Source organism: Macrobrachium nipponense, chromosome 1 (assembly GCF_015104395.2).
Source record: "Macrobrachium nipponense isolate FS-2020 chromosome 1, ASM1510439v2, whole genome shotgun sequence".
Taxonomy (NCBI): Eukaryota; Metazoa; Arthropoda; class Malacostraca; order Decapoda; family Palaemonidae; genus Macrobrachium; species Macrobrachium nipponense.
In genome coordinates this window covers 140,478,515-140,496,815 of record NC_087200.1, presented here as the reverse complement: position 1 = coordinate 140,496,815, position 18,301 = coordinate 140,478,515, and the positions used below count along the sequence as shown (strand labels likewise).

Sequence of the window (18,301 nt, the reverse complement as noted above, 5' to 3'; positions counted from 1 at the left end):
GAGAATGCCGATCCTGAGAAAAAACCCCATAATCATCTAAGCCCTCCTGACAAGAATGACGGCCGCCTGTGCGACATTTTGCATTCTTCTCAGGAGACATCTGTGCTTGCGGCAGATTTTCACCAGAAACGGACATATCGTGAACAGGACGACGGCCGCCTGTGCGACGTCTTTCGTCTCTGTCCAGAAAAATCCGTTCCTGGTCCAAATCATAAAGAGACGCTTCCTGGTTGATTTCTCCGTATTGTTCTTTTGAAGAAAATCTTTCAATGCGCTTGGGACGTATCTGTCCGTCTCGGACTGTGTCGTCTGTCCGAGCTGTCCACATATGGAACTTGGCGCTTGGCTGGTGTCATTCCAGTACGACACTTCTGCCTGTCCGTCTTGTCCGCTTCTGGCTCCTGGCGCCCGACGAGTTGCCTGCGCACGACGTTTTTTCCTATCCAGGCTGTCCGCCTTGCCACGGCTGTCCGCGGTAGGCAGGCATCGCTTGACATAGTTTGTCCGCATAGGACATATCTGCCTGTCCGGGCTGTCCGCTTCTGGCGAATGGTGTCTGGTTGGCGCCGTCCGCGTAGGACACTTTTTCCCGTCCGAGTAGTCCAATTCTGGCGCCGAGGCGCCTGGGTGGTTCTGTCCGACTCGGACACTCTTCGTCATTGTCCGTATGTTGCGTCTCAATTCTATGAGTTTTTCATCCTTCTTTCTTTATTCCTCTCTGTACTCGTACGAGAGTAGAGGAGATAAGTCTGGAGTCCGGAACGCCCTTCGGACGAGATCTCTTAACCGGAAGAAAATCGTCCTTTTTTCCTAGGGAGGTCTTTTCTCAATACTCCTACTAAAGAGGAAATCTGCTCCTGCATTTTACGTAGGATGTCCGTCGCTGTTTCTTCCTTCTCTTTGTCATGATAGGAGAATGCGCTCTGGAAGGTGTAGGAGATCGAGATATTGTCCTTTTGGCTCTTTTTCCTCTCGTAGGGAGAATCGTCCGGAAAACGTTCCGGGCTCGAGTCCAACGTCGGAGCTTTCCAACTCCTCTTGATCGGACGCGACAATTTGTCGGAAGTCCATCCACTTCTTCGAGGAGACGAATCGGATGACGAAAAGCACTCTTTCAGGATGCCTTTCCAATGGCGATCCTTGGCAGTCTGGGACGCTACAGATTCTGCGAGGGGGACGCCTGACCGGGGGGATGGGGATTCTCCGTAATCTCCGTACGACTGTCGCATTCCTTCTCCTCTGGGCCTGGGAGCTTGGAAGAGGTCTAGGTCTGGGAGCGAGACAGAGCCGATCAGACGCACCCTCCACTACACTGGGGACACTTATGTCACTTTCCACATTCTTACCTTTAAGAGCTTTGCATTTCAAGCTCCATCCTTCTTAATGCGGTCTTCAGATTTGCAATCTCCGTAGCAGAACTTGCAACATCTGCTACGGGAGAGGTTGATACTGCATGTAGGAAGCAATTACTTGTGGGTTTAGTTATAACTAACTGGCTCGTTAGAGCGTGATCTACTCATACTTCTAAGAGACACCGCCTTTCTAACCCTATCTCTCTCTAGGTTTTCCTTAAGTAGGAATCTAGTTTCTTCCATCCATCCTCATCACCAAATTCACACATTCATCACAACGTGTTATTTCTCGTGCATTCATATCCCCTAACACTTCTTGCATACCTTGTGAGGATCTAACGACACTTTCCGGTAGCCTCACCAAACAACCCTCATTCATACATCTTCTAACTTCGCAGCTAGAAATCAGACATTTTTGAGCAAAATCCAAAGCCAAAATCCAAAAAACGTTCCACAAAAGCGTATGCCAAACCACAGATCCAAATACGTCACCAAAAAGACAGTCCAGAAGATCAACGGCGATGAAAAACGAATCCAAGTCAGGAGGTAACAACAACGATGTTATGGCTACCCTCGACAGAGCAAATCTGTTTTTAGAAAATGGGATGGTTCCTAGTTTCTGCCATCCCAGCAGCAGTGGCGGTAGATCACCTGACCTACCTGTAGCGTGTGCCGCGGAATTCGAATTTCTGTCGGGGACGACGGAGTCTATAGCTAAGTATATATCTGCCAGGGAAGTGAATGTATAAAAATCCAAAATCAAGTCCAAATAACAGTCCAGGAAAGAGTATGCCAACCAAAGATCCAATACGTCACCAAAAAGACCGGCTTAGAAGATCAATAGCGATGAAAAAACACGAAAATCAAATCAGGAGGAACAACAACAATGTTGATGTCCCGGCTGATAGAGAAAATCTGACTTAGAAAACGGGAATGGTTCCTATTTTTCCCTATTCCCGCCACCCAGCGGCGGGCGGTAGATCACCTGACCTACCTGTAGAGTGTCCGCGAAATTGGAATTTCTATCGGGGACGACGGATTCTATAGCTAAGTATATCTGACAGGGAAGTTGAATGTATAAAAATGAAGTTTTTTATGTTAAAACAAAGTTTTATGCATACTTACCTGGCAGGTATATATAGTATAGCTTATCCTCTTGTCGCACTGGCAGATTTCAAAACTCGCGGCAACCGCTAGTACACTGGTAGTTCAGGTGATCGCCACCCCGTTCCCGTGTGGGGCTGGTGCTCGGAACCATTCCCGTTTTCGTCAGATTTTCTCTGACCCTGTCTCCTGAGGGGAGGAGGGTGGGAATTTAATTATATATACCTGCCAGGTAAGAATACATTAAACTTTGTTTTAACATAAAAACTTCATTTTTATGCATTGACACTTACCTGGCAGGTATCTATATAGCTGATTGACACATTTGGAGGTGGGTCAAAGACAGCAACATCGTCATAAATTAAAAATTAAATAATTTTTAAAATTACTATTAGGTTCCTTACCTGCTAAGGTAGCTGACTTCGTAGGTCCTGCCTCTTAGCCTGCTAAACCTTAGTAGCTCTCAACTAGGATGTGACCTGTTTGTTGAGAAAGCTAATAACAAGGGTCTGACAACTGGACGTGACCAATTTGCTGCCAGAAACCCTAGCCCTCATTTACCACGGGCATTCATGCTAGGAAAGTGTCACCTGAACCACACACACAATCACTATAATAAACAAAGACTTCATAAACCTGAGTAGGTAATAAACCCCTTCAGACAACCAAAAAATAATAGCCTAGCATGTTAGTAGGTTATGGGGTGGAAACCCTCTTTGCCCAGTAGTGTACCTGAGGATACGTACGGGCCCAACGTTTGACAATTATCAAAAGTTGTCTTAACGTCTCTGAGGTTAATGCGAGGCAAAGGACTGAATTGGTCCTCCAAAACGTCGACTCTATAATCTCCTTGAGGGCTAAATTTTTTCTGAATGCCAAGGATGTAGCTACCGCTCTCACTTCATGAGCTTTAACCTTAAGCAAGCTGAAGCTTTCTTCTTGGCAAAGCAAATGTGCTTCCTTAATGACTTCCCTTATGAAAAAAGCCATAGCATTTTTAGTCATGAGTCTGGTAGGGTCTTTCACAGAACACCGAGAGAACCTGAGGTCCCTCTAATACTTCTTGTCCTCTCCACATAGTAACGTAAGGCTCTTACCGGGCAAAGAACCCCTTCTTGTTCTTGACCCACCAGATCGGCCCAGTCCTGTAATCTCAAAGGACCTTGGCCACGGATGCGAAGGATTCTCAATCTTGGCCAAGAATCTCTTCCTGGAAAGAACACACCGCTTTGTTGTGCTTCCAGCCTACTTGTTTGTTAATAGCTTGCAGCTCACTAATCTTTTAGCTGTAGCCAAGGCTACCAAGAAATATAGTCTTCTTCGATACCTCCTCAATGAAGCACTGTCCATAGGTTCAAACCTATCCGTTCCTAAGAACTTAAGTACGACAATAAGATTCCAAGAAGGAGCTCTGCATTGTCGATCCTTCTTTGTATTAAAAGATCTGAGAAGATCTCTAAGATCTGCGTCATTGGACAGATCTAATCCTCTGTGCCTAAACACTGAAGACAACATACTTTTGTATCCCTTTCAATCGTTTGATTTGCTAATCCTAATTCCTTCTTCAGATACTGAGGGAAATCTGCAATTTGGGTCACAGAGGTACTGGACGAAGAAACCTTCCGATTTCTTGCACCACTTACGGAAGTTCTCCCACTTCGACTGGTACACTTTGATAGTTGAAGCTCTTCGTGCTCTAGCCACTGCCTTCGCTGCCTCTCTAGAAAAACCCCTCGCTCTGACAAGTCTTTCGATAGTCTGAACGCAGTCAGACCCAGAGCGAGGGTGTTCTTGTGGAACCTGTCGAAATGGGGTTGTTTGAGAAGATCTACTCTTGTTGGGCAGTCTTCTCGGAGAATCCACTGTCCATTCCAGTACCCTCTGTGAAGCCAAGTTTGGGCCGGCCAGTAGAGGGCTATGAGTGTAAGTCTTGTTCCTTGACTTTACCTGAATTTCTTCATTACCCTTCCTAAAATCTTGATGGGGGAAAGGCGTACGCATCCAGCCCCGTCCAGTCTAGTAGGAATGCATCTACTGCGACTGCAAGAGGGTCTGGGACTGGAGAACAGTAGTTCGGTAACCTCTTCGTCGCGCTGCGGTAGCGAAAAGATCCACCACTGGGCTGCCCCAAGATTCCACAGCCTCTGGCAAACTTCTTGATGCAAGATCCACTCCGTCGAAAGAACTTGTCCCTCCCTGCTCAACAGGTCCGCTCTGACATTCTTCTCCCCTTGATGAACCTGGTGAGCAGGGTGACGTTCTCGCTCTCTGCCCACAGAAGAATCTCCTTCGCCAAATTGCAAAGAGTAAACGAATGGGTCCCTCCTTGTTTGCGTACGTATGCCAGAGCTGTGGTATTGTCCGCGTTGATCTGCACCACTTGCCGCCGATCAACGCTCTGAACGCTTTCAAAGCCAAGAAAAATCGCCATCAGTTTCCTTCCTCTTTATGTGCCAAGTTGTTTCCTTCTTGCTCCAAAGGCCTGACACCTCTTGAGGGCCCAGCGTCGCTCCCCAGCCTGCGTCCGACGCGTCGGAAAATAGTATCAGGTCTGGGTTCTTCTGCTGGAGTGCCGTAGCCTCTGCTAACCTTCCCGGAGTTAGCCACCACTTCAATTCCTCCTTTATCTTGAAAGGAATTGGAAACAGGAAGGATCTGGTTGCGATCTTCTTGGCCAGACTTCGCTCAGGAAGAACTGTAAGGGCCTCATGTGAAGTCTTCCTAGAGAAATGAACCGCTCTAGCGAAGAGAGTGTCCCCAGTAAGCTCATCCACTCTCTCGCCGAGCATTGGTCTTTCTCTAGGAATTCTTGCACCTTCCGAAGGCACAAGGTCTGCCTTTCGGGGACAGAAAAGCCCGAAAAGTCACTGAGGATATCAGAATCCCCAAATAAACTAGCTCCTGTGTGGGGATCAGTTGTGACTTTTTTCAGGTTGCACCATCAGACCCAACTGCCTTGTTAATTCCAATGTAAGATCCGTGTCCTCCAGACATTGTTGCCTTGATTGGGCTCTTATGAGCCAGTCGTCCAAGTAGAGGGAGACACTGACACCTAACAGATGAAGCCACTTCGCCACGTTCGCCATCATCCTTGTAAACACCTGAGGGGCCGTGCAAAGCCCAAAGCAAAGGGCTCTGAATTGATATATCTTGTCCTGGATCACGAATCTTAAATATTTTCTGGACCTTGGATGAATCGGAATATGAAAATACACATCCTGAAGGTCCAAGTCACAATCCAGTCCCCGGACGTACCGCTGCCAGCACTGAATCAATTCGTTTCCATCTTAAACTTGGTCTTTTCTACGAACAAGTTTAGATGACTTACGTCCAATACTGGCCTCCAACCTCCTGAAGACTTCGGTACCAGGAAAAGTTGGTTGTAAAATCCTGGAGAAGCGTGATCCAAAAACAGGTTCTATGGCTCCTTTCTCTAACATGGTGACAACTTGATGCCATAGAGCCTCTCTCTTCTCTAAATCGATGTAATGAGCCCCTAGGGCTCACGGGATGTAGCGAGATGTGGTTTCTTCAGGAAGGGGATCTTGTAACCTTCCTTCGCTACATTTACGGACCAAGGATCCACTCCCCTGCTTTGCCAGCCTTCCCAAAAGTCTAAAAGTCTGGCCCCAACACACGTCTGGAGGACTTCCACTCATTGCTAGGTTGAGGTTTTCGAACCTCTCTTGGCAGGAACTCTTTTACCTCTAAAGGCGGGTCGGGAAAAGGTCTTACCCCGAAAGGGCTGTTGGGTTGTTCTTGATTCCTTCGGTGTCTTCTTTACCACCTTGGTCGGCAAATACTTCCTCACTGAAGAAGTCAGAAGGTCCTGGGTAGCCTTCTGAGTAAGCGAAAGAGCGATATCCTTAATAATTTCCGTTGGGTTAAAAGGAAAAAGTTGTCCTGAAAGTGGGGAGAACATCAACTCCGACTTTTGCGCGTTTGAGACTCCCTTAGTAGTGAACGAGCACAACAGACCTTTTCTTCAGCACACCTGCCGTAAAAAGTGAAGAAAGCTCATTAGCTCCATCTCTCAAGGCTTTGTCCATACAGGACATAATACTTCTGGGCAAATCTAAATCCGAAGGTTCCTCCATCTCCAGAGTGCGAGCCAAAGCCCCCAACGACCAATCGAGGAAATTAAAGACTTCAAAAGTTCGATAAATGCCCTTCAGCAAATGATCGAACTCTGATGAAGTCCACCACACCTTGGCTGCGTGTAAGGCATGCCTACGAGAGCTATCCACAATATTAGAAAAGTCCCCCTGGGAGGAGGCAGGAACTCCCAGGCCAAGACTTTCCCCCGTAGCGTACCACACACCAGACTTCGAAGCCAACTTGGCTGGAGGGAAAGCGAATGAAGTCTTCCCCGCTTCTCTCTTCTCCTTTAACCATTCATTGATGCGTTGAAGGGCTTTCTTAGCTGTGATCGACAGCGTCATTTTCAAGAAAGAAGACTTCTTGGGAGCTTTAGTCCTCGAGAACTGAGAAAGAGGAGATAACGGAGCTGACGGTTGAAAGTCTCCTTCAAACAACGAAAGGAGGCACTCAGTTAGCCTCTTATAATCCGAGGAAGGAGCTTCTACATTCTTGTCCTCTTCCGAAAAATCAGCTAAGTCTTCCTCCGCTGAAGAAATATCCTGGAATTCAAGATCTTGATGAAAATCAGTCGAGGGATCCTTTTCCAAAGCTTGCCTGGAGAGCGAATGTGATACTGCGTCCTTACAAAAACCTTCCCCGTCTTGTCGGGATGAAGAAGGTTCAGCGTGCTGCCGCCTGCGTCCTGCATCCACTGCAAGAGCTGCGTACACCATGCGTCCATCACTCTTCCTCTTGCTCTGCGGTGTTGGAGAAACGTCCCTCCTAAAGCACACTGCGTCCTGGATTACGAGAGAATGCCACCTGAGAAAGAGGATGGCAACGGCTTATCCTGCGTCCTCTTGGAGGACTTAACGGAAGAGAGCGTCCTTACGCCTAAAAGACGTGTTCGGTCCTTTCCCAGGACTTAACAAGACGGCTAATTTCTCCTGCATATCTCGCAAAACTTCCTTAGTCTCCGCTTCCTGACGAGACTCATGAGAAGGAGGAGAACGAGGACGCACTGGGCTGATACGAAGAGGAGAGCGATCCTGACGTCTACGAAGTGGAGGTTCTCTACTAGGAGAAAAACCGACCATCGCACGGTTAGCAACTTCTAAAGGACGAGAAATCCTCTTCCTTTTGATAGGGATTGCGTCCTCATCTTCTGACGAAAAATTCTCAGGGCTACTCCACCCCTCTTGCGCGTAGACCCTTTAATCCTGGGACGAGGTCGGCATGTATGATCTCTTGAGAGGACGCGATTCTTCCAAAAGCGTCTATTCCTTCCTGAAGCAGAGCTATCTGAGAAATAAAAAGCACTTCCCAGGTTAACGCCTTTTCTCTGCGTACTGCTGCATCCTGGACGTAACAACAGGACTGCTGAAGGGACGACTGATCGTGCTAAAACCCCTCTCGCCTCCCTTCGACTGTCGACATGCCTTCTCCCTTGGGTCTGGGAGCTTGACAGAGGTCTAGGTCTTAGGAGCACGAGAGGGACGATCAGGCGCCCCCTCCACAACACTGTCACCAACATTAACACTTCCACTTTATCCGTTAAACGCTTGATCCTGATCACCCATAGAAGCAAGGGCAGCGAACACTTTCACAATCTGCGGATCAGTAGTGTCCTCAGATACAGGCAACGTTGGGGGCAGGAGAAACCTGAGGGGAAGGTGCTACTAAATCTACATGTAGAATGAGCTGCAGAAGAAGAAACAGAAATAGATTCATTCAAAGGTTTACCCGAAGATCCAGATCTCTCACTTCTAGACACTGATCTTCTCACCCGATCTTTTTCCAATCTTTCCACATACCTAACAAGAGCCTTCCACTCTTTCTCATTCAGACTCTCACATTCATTGCACCTGTTCTCCCACGTACACAAACTCTCGACACTTCTTACATACAGTATGGGGATCTACCGATAATTTCGGCAGTCTCACTTTACACCCTTCTTTCACACTAAACTCTAAACTGCTACCTGAATCAGACATACTAACGAAATATCAATTGCGATTGCCAAGCTAACTTTCCAAATACGATACCAATATCCAAACATCCGAAAAGTCAGTCAACGAGCAGGAAATTCTATCAGAGAACCTTCAACGATGTTGCCGGTTCGGCTGGCAGAGAAAATCTGACGAAAACGGGAATGGTTCCAAGCACCCAGCGCCACGCCAAAACGGGAAAAACGGGGTGGCAATCACCTGAACTACCAGTGTACTAGCGGTTGCCGCGAGTTTTGAAATTTCTGCCAGTGCGACAAGAGGATAAGCTATATATATAACCTGCCAGGTAAGTGTCATGCATAAAATTGCATTTTTCCTAACTATACAAACCTGAGATCCTTTAACAATAGGAAGGTAACTAGCTGGCAGCTGGAACGGTCGTAAGCTTCGAACAAGGGAGTTCGGTAGTTAACTGCTTGTACGACAGTGCATGCGCTGCGCGACTGGGAGGTGAAGAATCACTTTTGCTTTAGGCCCAGGAAAAATGCAGAGTGAGGGGTGGCATGAGGTGGGACTATATGTAAAGGACCTCAGGTTTGTATAGTTAGGAAAAATGCAATTTTTGACAAATTGCCATTTGTTCCGATACATAATACAACCATCGGTCCTTTAACAATAGGAAGACTCACTCTTGGTGGGAGGAATCTGAGTCTTAAGAACAGACTGGGTGTTCACCCAACCTTGGATTCCCTCCCTGGTCATAAGAGCAGAGGGAGGGATCCTAGCCTCTGCCCAATTGATTAGGGTATGTACCGCAGGATCAATGGTCAGACCTCTGGACCCAAGTAATAAGAGGGAGACAAGCGTACCTCTTAAAACTAGCAAGCAAGAACTTGTTCCTATTGCAAGAGGCAATATGAAGTCATGGGTTGTCTCTTGTTGGCTTCCACTTTCCCCCCTTGTTGGGGGAAGTGGTGGATAATCGCTCCTATCCCTACTGAAAGGGATAGGATGGGGCTCAGTCCAGTAGCTTACCTGCATCGCCTCCTGATCCAGCGTAGTGACGACCGCGTCCCTCTGCCCACAGGTAGAGAGAGAAAAAGATGGGGAGAGAAGGCCAGTCACATTCTCATTCACCTATCCCTTCATGCAGTCACACAAGGATGCGATGCATGTTCTGTCTGCTTGGGTGCTTGGGGAGGGTAAGCTACACAACGTGTTGAGCAGCCACCACGGGTCCTAAGGAACAAGTGTCCAAGGACCTGTGGGCTATATCCTGAAGGTAGAAGGAGGTGCAGGTGGTCTGGTTGGACCAGACCCCTGCCTTCAGTACCTGCGCCACGGAGAAGTTCTTGCGGAACGCAAGGAAGGACCAATATCTCTGACTTCGTGGGCTCTCGGACGAAGGGTACGGATGTCGTCGCTACCATCAGCTTCGTACGCCCTCCTGATCACCTCACGCAGCCAGAAAGAGTGTTCCTGTATACTTCTTCTTGGTCATCCCGGTGCTAACGAAGAGGCATCGACACTCAGGCCTGAGGTGCCGAGTTCTCTTCAGATAGCGCCATAACGCCCTCACAGGACAAAGCAGCATCTCATCCGCATCGATGTCGGTGAAGTCCATTAGGGAGGGGATTGTGAAAGACTCGAACCGATCGGCAGGGACCGAAGGATTCTGAGTCTTCGCTACCAAGTTCGTACGAAATAGAAGGCGTCACATATCCCCATCCCTGGATGCTTGACGTCGAAGGAAAAGCCATGCAGTTCCCCTACTCGGAGGGAAAGAAGGGAATTGGTCGCGATGACCTATCCCTCTTTCTCGCACAATCTTCGGTGATGTCAAGTACCCATACTGGTCTATCTGTCTGCAGCGAAGTGTCTCGCATTCTCGTATCCCATTGCAGCGAAGTCTCTCGCGGTCTCGTACCCCACTGCGGCGAAGTCTCTCCGTCTCCGTAGTGGATAGGACACCGACACTCCATGGTGGGTGTCGATGGTATGGGTACTGGAACAAGCTTGTAGGACGAAGTAATGATTGATCTGGAACAACCAAACTAAGTCCACAGCGTAGCTCGTAACGGACTTGGACGCTTCGACAGCTGCCGACTGACTGCGTTCGGTTGTGTGAGGCGAGCTGTCCAAGCATTCGAGCCTAGTCACGTGACCCTCGGTCCCGAGAGCATTCACGCCCCCGCACAAAGGACATGAGGATCTATCTCGGGGAAAGAGCAAAGACCCCACACTTGCGGCCCTCCACACCAGGGCAAACTCAGCGGCTGATGGGGGGCCGCGGGGATAGCTCCATTGCACGAGAATCCATAATCAATGTAATAAAAAGTAATAAAGAAAGTCACGTACTTACAATACACTTTCACTACACTGACAAACCAAGTTGAAGAAACAACACACAACCTAAGCATACGACGATGAAGCGGGCAGAGAGCGATGAAGAACACATCCTCCGCCAACGCGGCCTAAAGCAAAAGTGGTTCTTCACCTCCCAGTCGCGCGGTGCTTGCACTGTCGGACTAGCAGTTAACTACCGAACTCCCTTGTTCGAAACTTACGACCGTTCCAACTGCCGCTAGTTACCTTCCTATTGTTAAAAGACCGGTGGTTTGTATTACGTATCGGAACAATGTTTTATTTTTAATTTATATCTATTATCCCTTTTTTGCAACCAAATTAACCCCGAAAAATTACAGATATTTCTAAAGTAGATATGAGCAGACGACAGCAAAATCATCGTTGCCGATTTAGTGGAGCTTCACTCATACGCCGGTGCATTTAAAAACTGTTTTCCATGAATTCTAGTTGTCATAGCAATGTAGTTAATGATAAAATTGCTCTAATATGTATACATACTACAAATAGATATGCTAATTTCACTTATTTCCCTGGTTTTGTGTAAGTTTTATACCCAGTTTGGAGGGTAAACATACCAATTGGCAACACTGATAACCAATAGAAAGAGCGCAAACAACGCTGTAGGTACTGTTCACAGCAAAACTGTTGATATTTGAGTCAGGAAGCTATTTACTTTTTCAATAACGAATATTTTCAAATTAATAATTATGAATATGTAAAAAATTTATGCAATTCATGACCTTATACTGCTGTTTATTCATTTATTTAAATGATTAGCTAGTGCAGGCTTCTTCTTTCTACTGAAAAAAATCATAGTTTCCTTGGATGTGCCGCGGTTGGCGTCATTGTGACGACTGTCGTGAAGAAAGTGCCACAGCGTCTATGGGTACAAGTGGTGTGCGGATTTAGCATACGGAATGGGAAGTTTATTGACACAAGCGACTCCGCAAAACATCGAGATGGCATCAATTTTCTAAATATTCGGAATTGTAAGTAAAAATTTTGAAAGCATTATGGAGTTATGTGCCCACTACGTAGAGTCAGCCTTTCATTAACCTCTGTTTAATCTTAAAATATGACCTCAATTTCCAACTTTGGAGAAAATACTTACTCTAAAGGAGAGTAGAGGTCTCGAGCTCTTGCTGTCACCACCAACAACTCGTGACTGGTGCCCATGTCAGCGTGTCAGGACGTGTTTAAGTACTTTTTCGGAGGGTGGATCCACACGCAGTGGACTCTAGATCTGCTAGTCCCAATCGGTTGTTCCCCCTATTGTCTGATTACAACCGCAATCTTGAGTAAGATATATACACTAACATTGTTCTAGTGAGTGCTGGGAAGGCTCGGGAAAGATGTTGGATTCTTGGCGGTTACGAACGGCACCTCAGCCGGTTGACGCCATATTGGATTTTAAAACTGCCTTAAAAATATATATTACCAAGACTTCACATGCTTATTTTGGTTCGTATGGCGCGTTCACAATTCACATTACCTAGCTATGTTGACGAAACTAAAATCATTTGAATGATATGCTTAAAGATGTAATTCTATTCTTGTTTCACCAATTAAATAGCGAGTGAATAAGGCTGATCCACCCGATGTCGATGGGTCCACTGCGGTGTTTCCCCTAGGTGATGTGACAGACCCTCAGACACAAATTTGTTACAAGGAAATGTGAGATCGTGAGGAATGCATAAAAACGCACCAAAGGCTAAAAATACATCAAACACAACCTAGCCTGTTAAAATTGTACCTAATATAGGTTATAAGAGCGCGTCGCCACTGATCCTGGAATGCGGCCGCCTTCCCTACCTAAAATGTACTTGAATTCGCTGCCATACCTAGCAATGCATCAGTCATAAGTTGTGGCCCATCTAGCTAGGTAGCACACCGAGACCTCTACGTCCCTCTCAAGGTGTTTTCTACTAAATTACGAAATAATAATGGCAAAATTCAAGAGCTTTTTCGGGAAGTGGACGCTATGGGTCACTTACCCTACATGGTTCGCATTAAGAACGACAAATAGGTAGTTTAACCACACCACTAGGCTACCCTTTCGCTTATGCATAGCCTAAGCATCAACAACGACCCAGCACCAAAGTCGGAGAAGAAATGTCAAACTACCTAATAATAATTCAAAGTTACCTTTTGGAGCATGAAAGGGGCAACACAAGCAGGAAACCTCTGCAGGTGTTATGAGTAATATCGCAATCCCATTCCAGCCACAAACGGACACTGAAAACATATGTTACAGAATCAACACCAGACAGTCGTTGGCGGTAACCGGAAACCCACAATGACGTCAATGAGTTTGCTTCGGGGGCCCGGTTAGGGCTTGGTAACTTCACTAACTTCAAAGAATGGTTCTCTCTATTTTTTTTTATTTTTCTTTATTTTGCTTTTACAACATTTTATATATGTTGTTAGATAAACAAAACGTATGTATTCTCTAGACTATATATATATATATATATATATATATATATATATATATATATATATATATATATATATATATATATACACACACACACACACACACACACACACACACACATATATATATATATATATATATATATATATATATATATATATATATATATGTGTGTGTGTTGTGTGTGTGTGTGTGTGTGTTTTAAGTCAACTATAAAGTCAAGTTCATTTCACTCAATAAATTTCACTTGACAGCAAACTATAATACGAATTAGACGCAGGAGTGAGTTCATGAGCTGATACAGACAGAAATTACATTGTGGGTCTCCTGCGTACTTCATTTCTTAAAAATAAAACACGAGCGTACGCACACAAAGGATTTCAGCAAATATAAAATACTTGGGTACGTGAGCCTCTTCGCTGGTATGTGCAGACCGAAGAGGAAGTTGGTAATTTCTACTCCTTTGGAACCTTTCACCACCTACCCATGCAATGTCCAACCTGTTTGACTTAATCTATAGATACTACCACCAACTACTATTAGAACAACTATTAGAACATAGTACCACAAAGCGATATCCAACTTCTTGTAACTATCGAATGTTATAGTCTTCGATGAAGTAAAAATTGGTCATGGAAATTGTAGCTAGGGTTTTGCTTATAATTTAAAAGTTAAGATAGGACGACGACAAAATATATCTCAAAATTCTTGAAAAAAAATAAGGCATATAATATAAGTCGTTTTGCCACACTAAAATACAAACTGCAATTGTCTTACCCTTACCTCTTGTCGGATACCGTAAGTAATATATCTATATATATATATATATATATATATATATATATATTATATATATATATATATATATAATATATATATATATATATATCTCAAGGCCACCCACCACCACTCCAGTTCCAAGGAAAAAAATTTATTTTAGGCGGTAATATTATTCTGTTACTCAGCAGCTTCACTGCATAATCTTTATATTGTGCTTGTCCTGTTCATATTTGCATCGTATTATTCGTGTTTTGCATTTTATCATTTGTGCATCACGTACTGTATTTACACAAACTGGTAGTTTTCTGTGGAGGACAGAAACTCAGTTCAATTTTTTCTTTTATGATATTTTTACAGTTGAGCTATGTTTTCCTTCCTTTCTTGGCTACTTATATTGCTTCTTCTCAGGGAATCAGAATTATTATAATAACACGAATCGTATGATAAAAATAACAAATATGTTCTAATTTTTGCTACATTTCAACAGTGATGGTTTTTTTTAGACTGATTGTAATGATATTCCAGTTGTCCTTTATTCCTGAACGCGATGATTGATATAGTCCACACAGATATGAATTGTATGATGAACTACAAATATTCTTTGAAGGTGGATCGTGTGATGATGACGATCTCATTGGCATTGATTCTTTGATTATAATGATAAGTAGTCTTTAAAAACTAATAGTATGGTGATATTATCAATTTGTTTTTATTTAATCCTTGCAATTATAACAACGTATTAGGTTGGTAATGATGTACTACATGTTGTGTACGATTCATTAATTGTTGTAATGACAGAAAGGTGTTTAAAATATGGACAGTACGATGACAGTTATAGTACTTTAATGTTTTGTTATTCGTTAATGCAACAAGTACTTCGTAGATGTTTGATGTAATGGTGATGAATTTATTGCTGTCTTTGGTTTTATCACAACAATGATAGGTAATCAATCGTTGGATATGGATCTCATAATGATGAAGATAATGATGGCCAATGAATATTTTCATAGTCACGTGGACTCGAATTAGTTGCTTCTGATGAGGAGTGATCACTTAATGTAGGTTTACACCAACGCATTTTTGTGTTGTGGGCTGTTACACATGGGGCCGCAAGAAACCGCACGAAAATTGACGCGGTGGGGAGAAAAAATGACCGTTATTGGGCGGCGTGGCACGGACCCGTGTGGTGTGTTACGGGCATGTTACGGCATGTTGTTGCGGTGTCTAGCAGAGTGTTACAGCCTTGGTGCGGTGTTATGGTGGTTGTTGCTATGCCAGGGCACACGCTCTTCTGGCTTTGTTACTCTGTGTAGCGGTGTGTTGTGGGTGTCTTGCAGTGTTGTTGCGGAGTGCACACACATCTGCACGAGACACGACGGGGAACGGTGCATGATTGTTGCACATGCACCATGCCGGATATGAACCTTGGGTATATATAGATGGCCTGCACCAAGCGCATCCTTCATTCCACACCACCCACCATGCAATATGGACCTCAACAGCCTCTCACCCCAGGAGACCCAGAGATTTTTGGTAGCTGTCCTGTGTCTCTGTGCAGTCCAGGTCATTGGCGGGTTGAGAAGACGTACTACAGTGCCACAGCCACCTGCACAATTACACAGAAAGGACGGCAGGGCAGGGTGGAATTGGGCTCGGGAGTGGTTGACACGGCGACAACTACATGGAGACTACGACCAGCTGCTACAAGAACTGAACAAGGAGGACCACAAAGGACACAAGAACTTTCTATGCATCTACCCTGAATTGTTCGAGGAGATGGTCGAAAGGCTGACGCCCATTTTGAAGAAGAAGGACACGAAAATGCGGCGTGCACAAGAGGTGGGACTCAAGTTGGCGGTCACTCTCCGCCACCTGGCTAGCAGGAACGACTACACAAGCCTCCAATACAGCTTCAGAGTCTCCAAGAGTTCCATATGCCGGTTTATCCCATTAGTCTGCCAAGCCATTATTGACACATACAAACCAGAAGTGATGAAGTGCCCCATGACACCAGAAGAATGGAATGACGTAGGAAAATGATTCGCCACAAAGTGGAACTACTTCAATTGTGTGGGAGCCCTGGATGGGAAGCACGTTGCGATCAATAAACCCAAAGGTGGAGGATCACTGTACTTCAATTACAAGAAGTTCCACAGCATCGTCCTCATGGCCTTCTCTGATGCAAAGTACAGGTTCCTGTTCATCGATGTCGGTGCAGAAGGAGGTGCTGGGGATGGAGGAACCTGGCAGAAGTGCAACCTGGCCAGTGCTATCACAAACAACCGAGCAGGACTCCCACAAGACAGAAATCTGCCCAACGACGACGAACCCATCCCCTTCCACATAGTCGCCGACGATGCCTTCACTCTCAAGTCATGGATGATGAAGCCCTACTCCCACCAATCACAAGATCCCACCAGACGACTATACAGCTACAGATTCTCTCGCGCTCGTCGTGTGGTAGAAAACGTATTCAGCCTGCTGCAGATGAGATGGCGAGTCTTCGGGACGACGATGCAACAGGATGTACAGGTGTGCAAGATAACTTTGTGTGCATATGTCACAGCCTGGCACTGCAACGCTACCCATGTGCTGGCACCGACGTCGACCATGAGGACCAACACCATAACGTCATACCAGGCACTTAGAGGCAGGAGTCTCTGAACCTCATGGAACGACTCATGGCAAGAAGGGGACCAAACAACACACGTCGAGCGAAGGCCGTCAGAGATTACCTGGCCCAGTACTACTCATCGGATGCAAGCGCAGTGGAGTGGCAAGAGCAAATGGTGTTTCCTCGAGGACGACCAGCTACTGATGAGTAGAGGACCCAAAGTACTCTGCAATAAAACATAACCCAACCAATGTACATAATTGTAAATAAAGATCATGATGTATTTTTCATTGTTTTATACTCCCATACTTTTGTATTGTCCTAAGAAACTATAACAATATTAATATAATAAAGAATATTGGAATGATGATTGGTACATATAAAAAATGATGTTGGAAAATAATTAACTGAAAGTAATAATAACATAATTCATAATAATGAGACAAATGAGAAGCAAATGATGGACATAACAAAAATACTTATACTAAACAAACATGAAAAGCATAGAATGTAAGAAAATGAAACCATGAAAGCAAGAAAGTAACCCGAAAATGAACATGAAAAGCATAGAATGTAAGAAAATGAACATGAAAAGCATAGAAAAAGTAAGAAATGAACATGAAAAGCATAAATGTAAGAAAAATGAACATGAAAAGCATAGAAATAAGAAAATACATGAAAGCATAGAATGTAAGAGATGAACATGAAAAGCAAAGAATATAAGAAAATGAACATGAAAAGCATAGAATGTAAGAAATGACCTGAAAAAGCATAGATGTGTAAGTAAAAAAACAAGAAAAGCACACTGTAAGAAAATGAACACGAAAGCATAAAATGTAAGAAAATAAAATAGGGCTTGGTTTATATCATAACATTTTCAACTGCAAATATCATATATTATCAACTGAGGTCAATATGTCTTTAGTCCGTTACTGATTTTTCATTGTTCCACTGTTAATAAACTACGTCCAGTCAATGTTAATTATTGTTCTTTACCTTGTATGTTATTATATAATTTGATGGCCGTATTTATTTCATGTTACATTTCACTTTATATTTCAAGTTATTTTCCGAGTTCTATTTATTTCATATATCATATTCCATGTTAGATTTCCTGTTAGATTTCTTCATGTTATTATTCTTTATGGCCCTGTTTTTTCATTATTCAATTTCATTTCACCCAATCATATCATCATATATATTGTCATGACATATAAATTAAGCATCAATAAGGAATATGTAAATGCAAGTCTGTATTTCAAAATATTTATTACAAAAAGAAACATTATGAATGATATAAAATGTACAAAATCATTTAATATTAGGAAAATAACTAAAAAATAATTTATTATTTAAAAAATAACATTCTATTTATTTACACATTGTTGACTATCACTCCACTGATTCGGGGTCAATGTCCTCCTTTTCACCTGGGGAGATGGTCAAGTCGTAGGTGGGGGGATCCTCTGCAGCAGTATGTTTTGGGGTCGAAATACTGGCGCCAGGGGTAGGGGGGCCGCAAGTCTGCCAAGAGACTGTTGACTAGTGGCGACAGCGAAGAAGTTGAAGGTCTTGGAGAGAAGTTCAGTGGTGTCGACCGTCCACGGGGGAAGAATGA

At 44.3% G+C, this 18,301-nt stretch overlaps 1 protein-coding gene across 1 annotated transcript; it reads left to right on the top strand.

Annotated features, from left to right (window-relative positions):
- The first annotated feature begins 16,235 nt into the window (after positions 1 to 16,235).
- Positions 16,236 to 16,733, top strand: LOC135218952 (uncharacterized). Its single transcript, XM_064255391.1, has one exon. It carries the CDS (start codon positions 16,236 to 16,238, stop codon positions 16,731 to 16,733), a length of 498 nt encoding a protein of 165 aa, XP_064111461.1.
- The last annotated feature ends 1,568 nt before the right edge of the window (positions 16,734 to 18,301 follow it).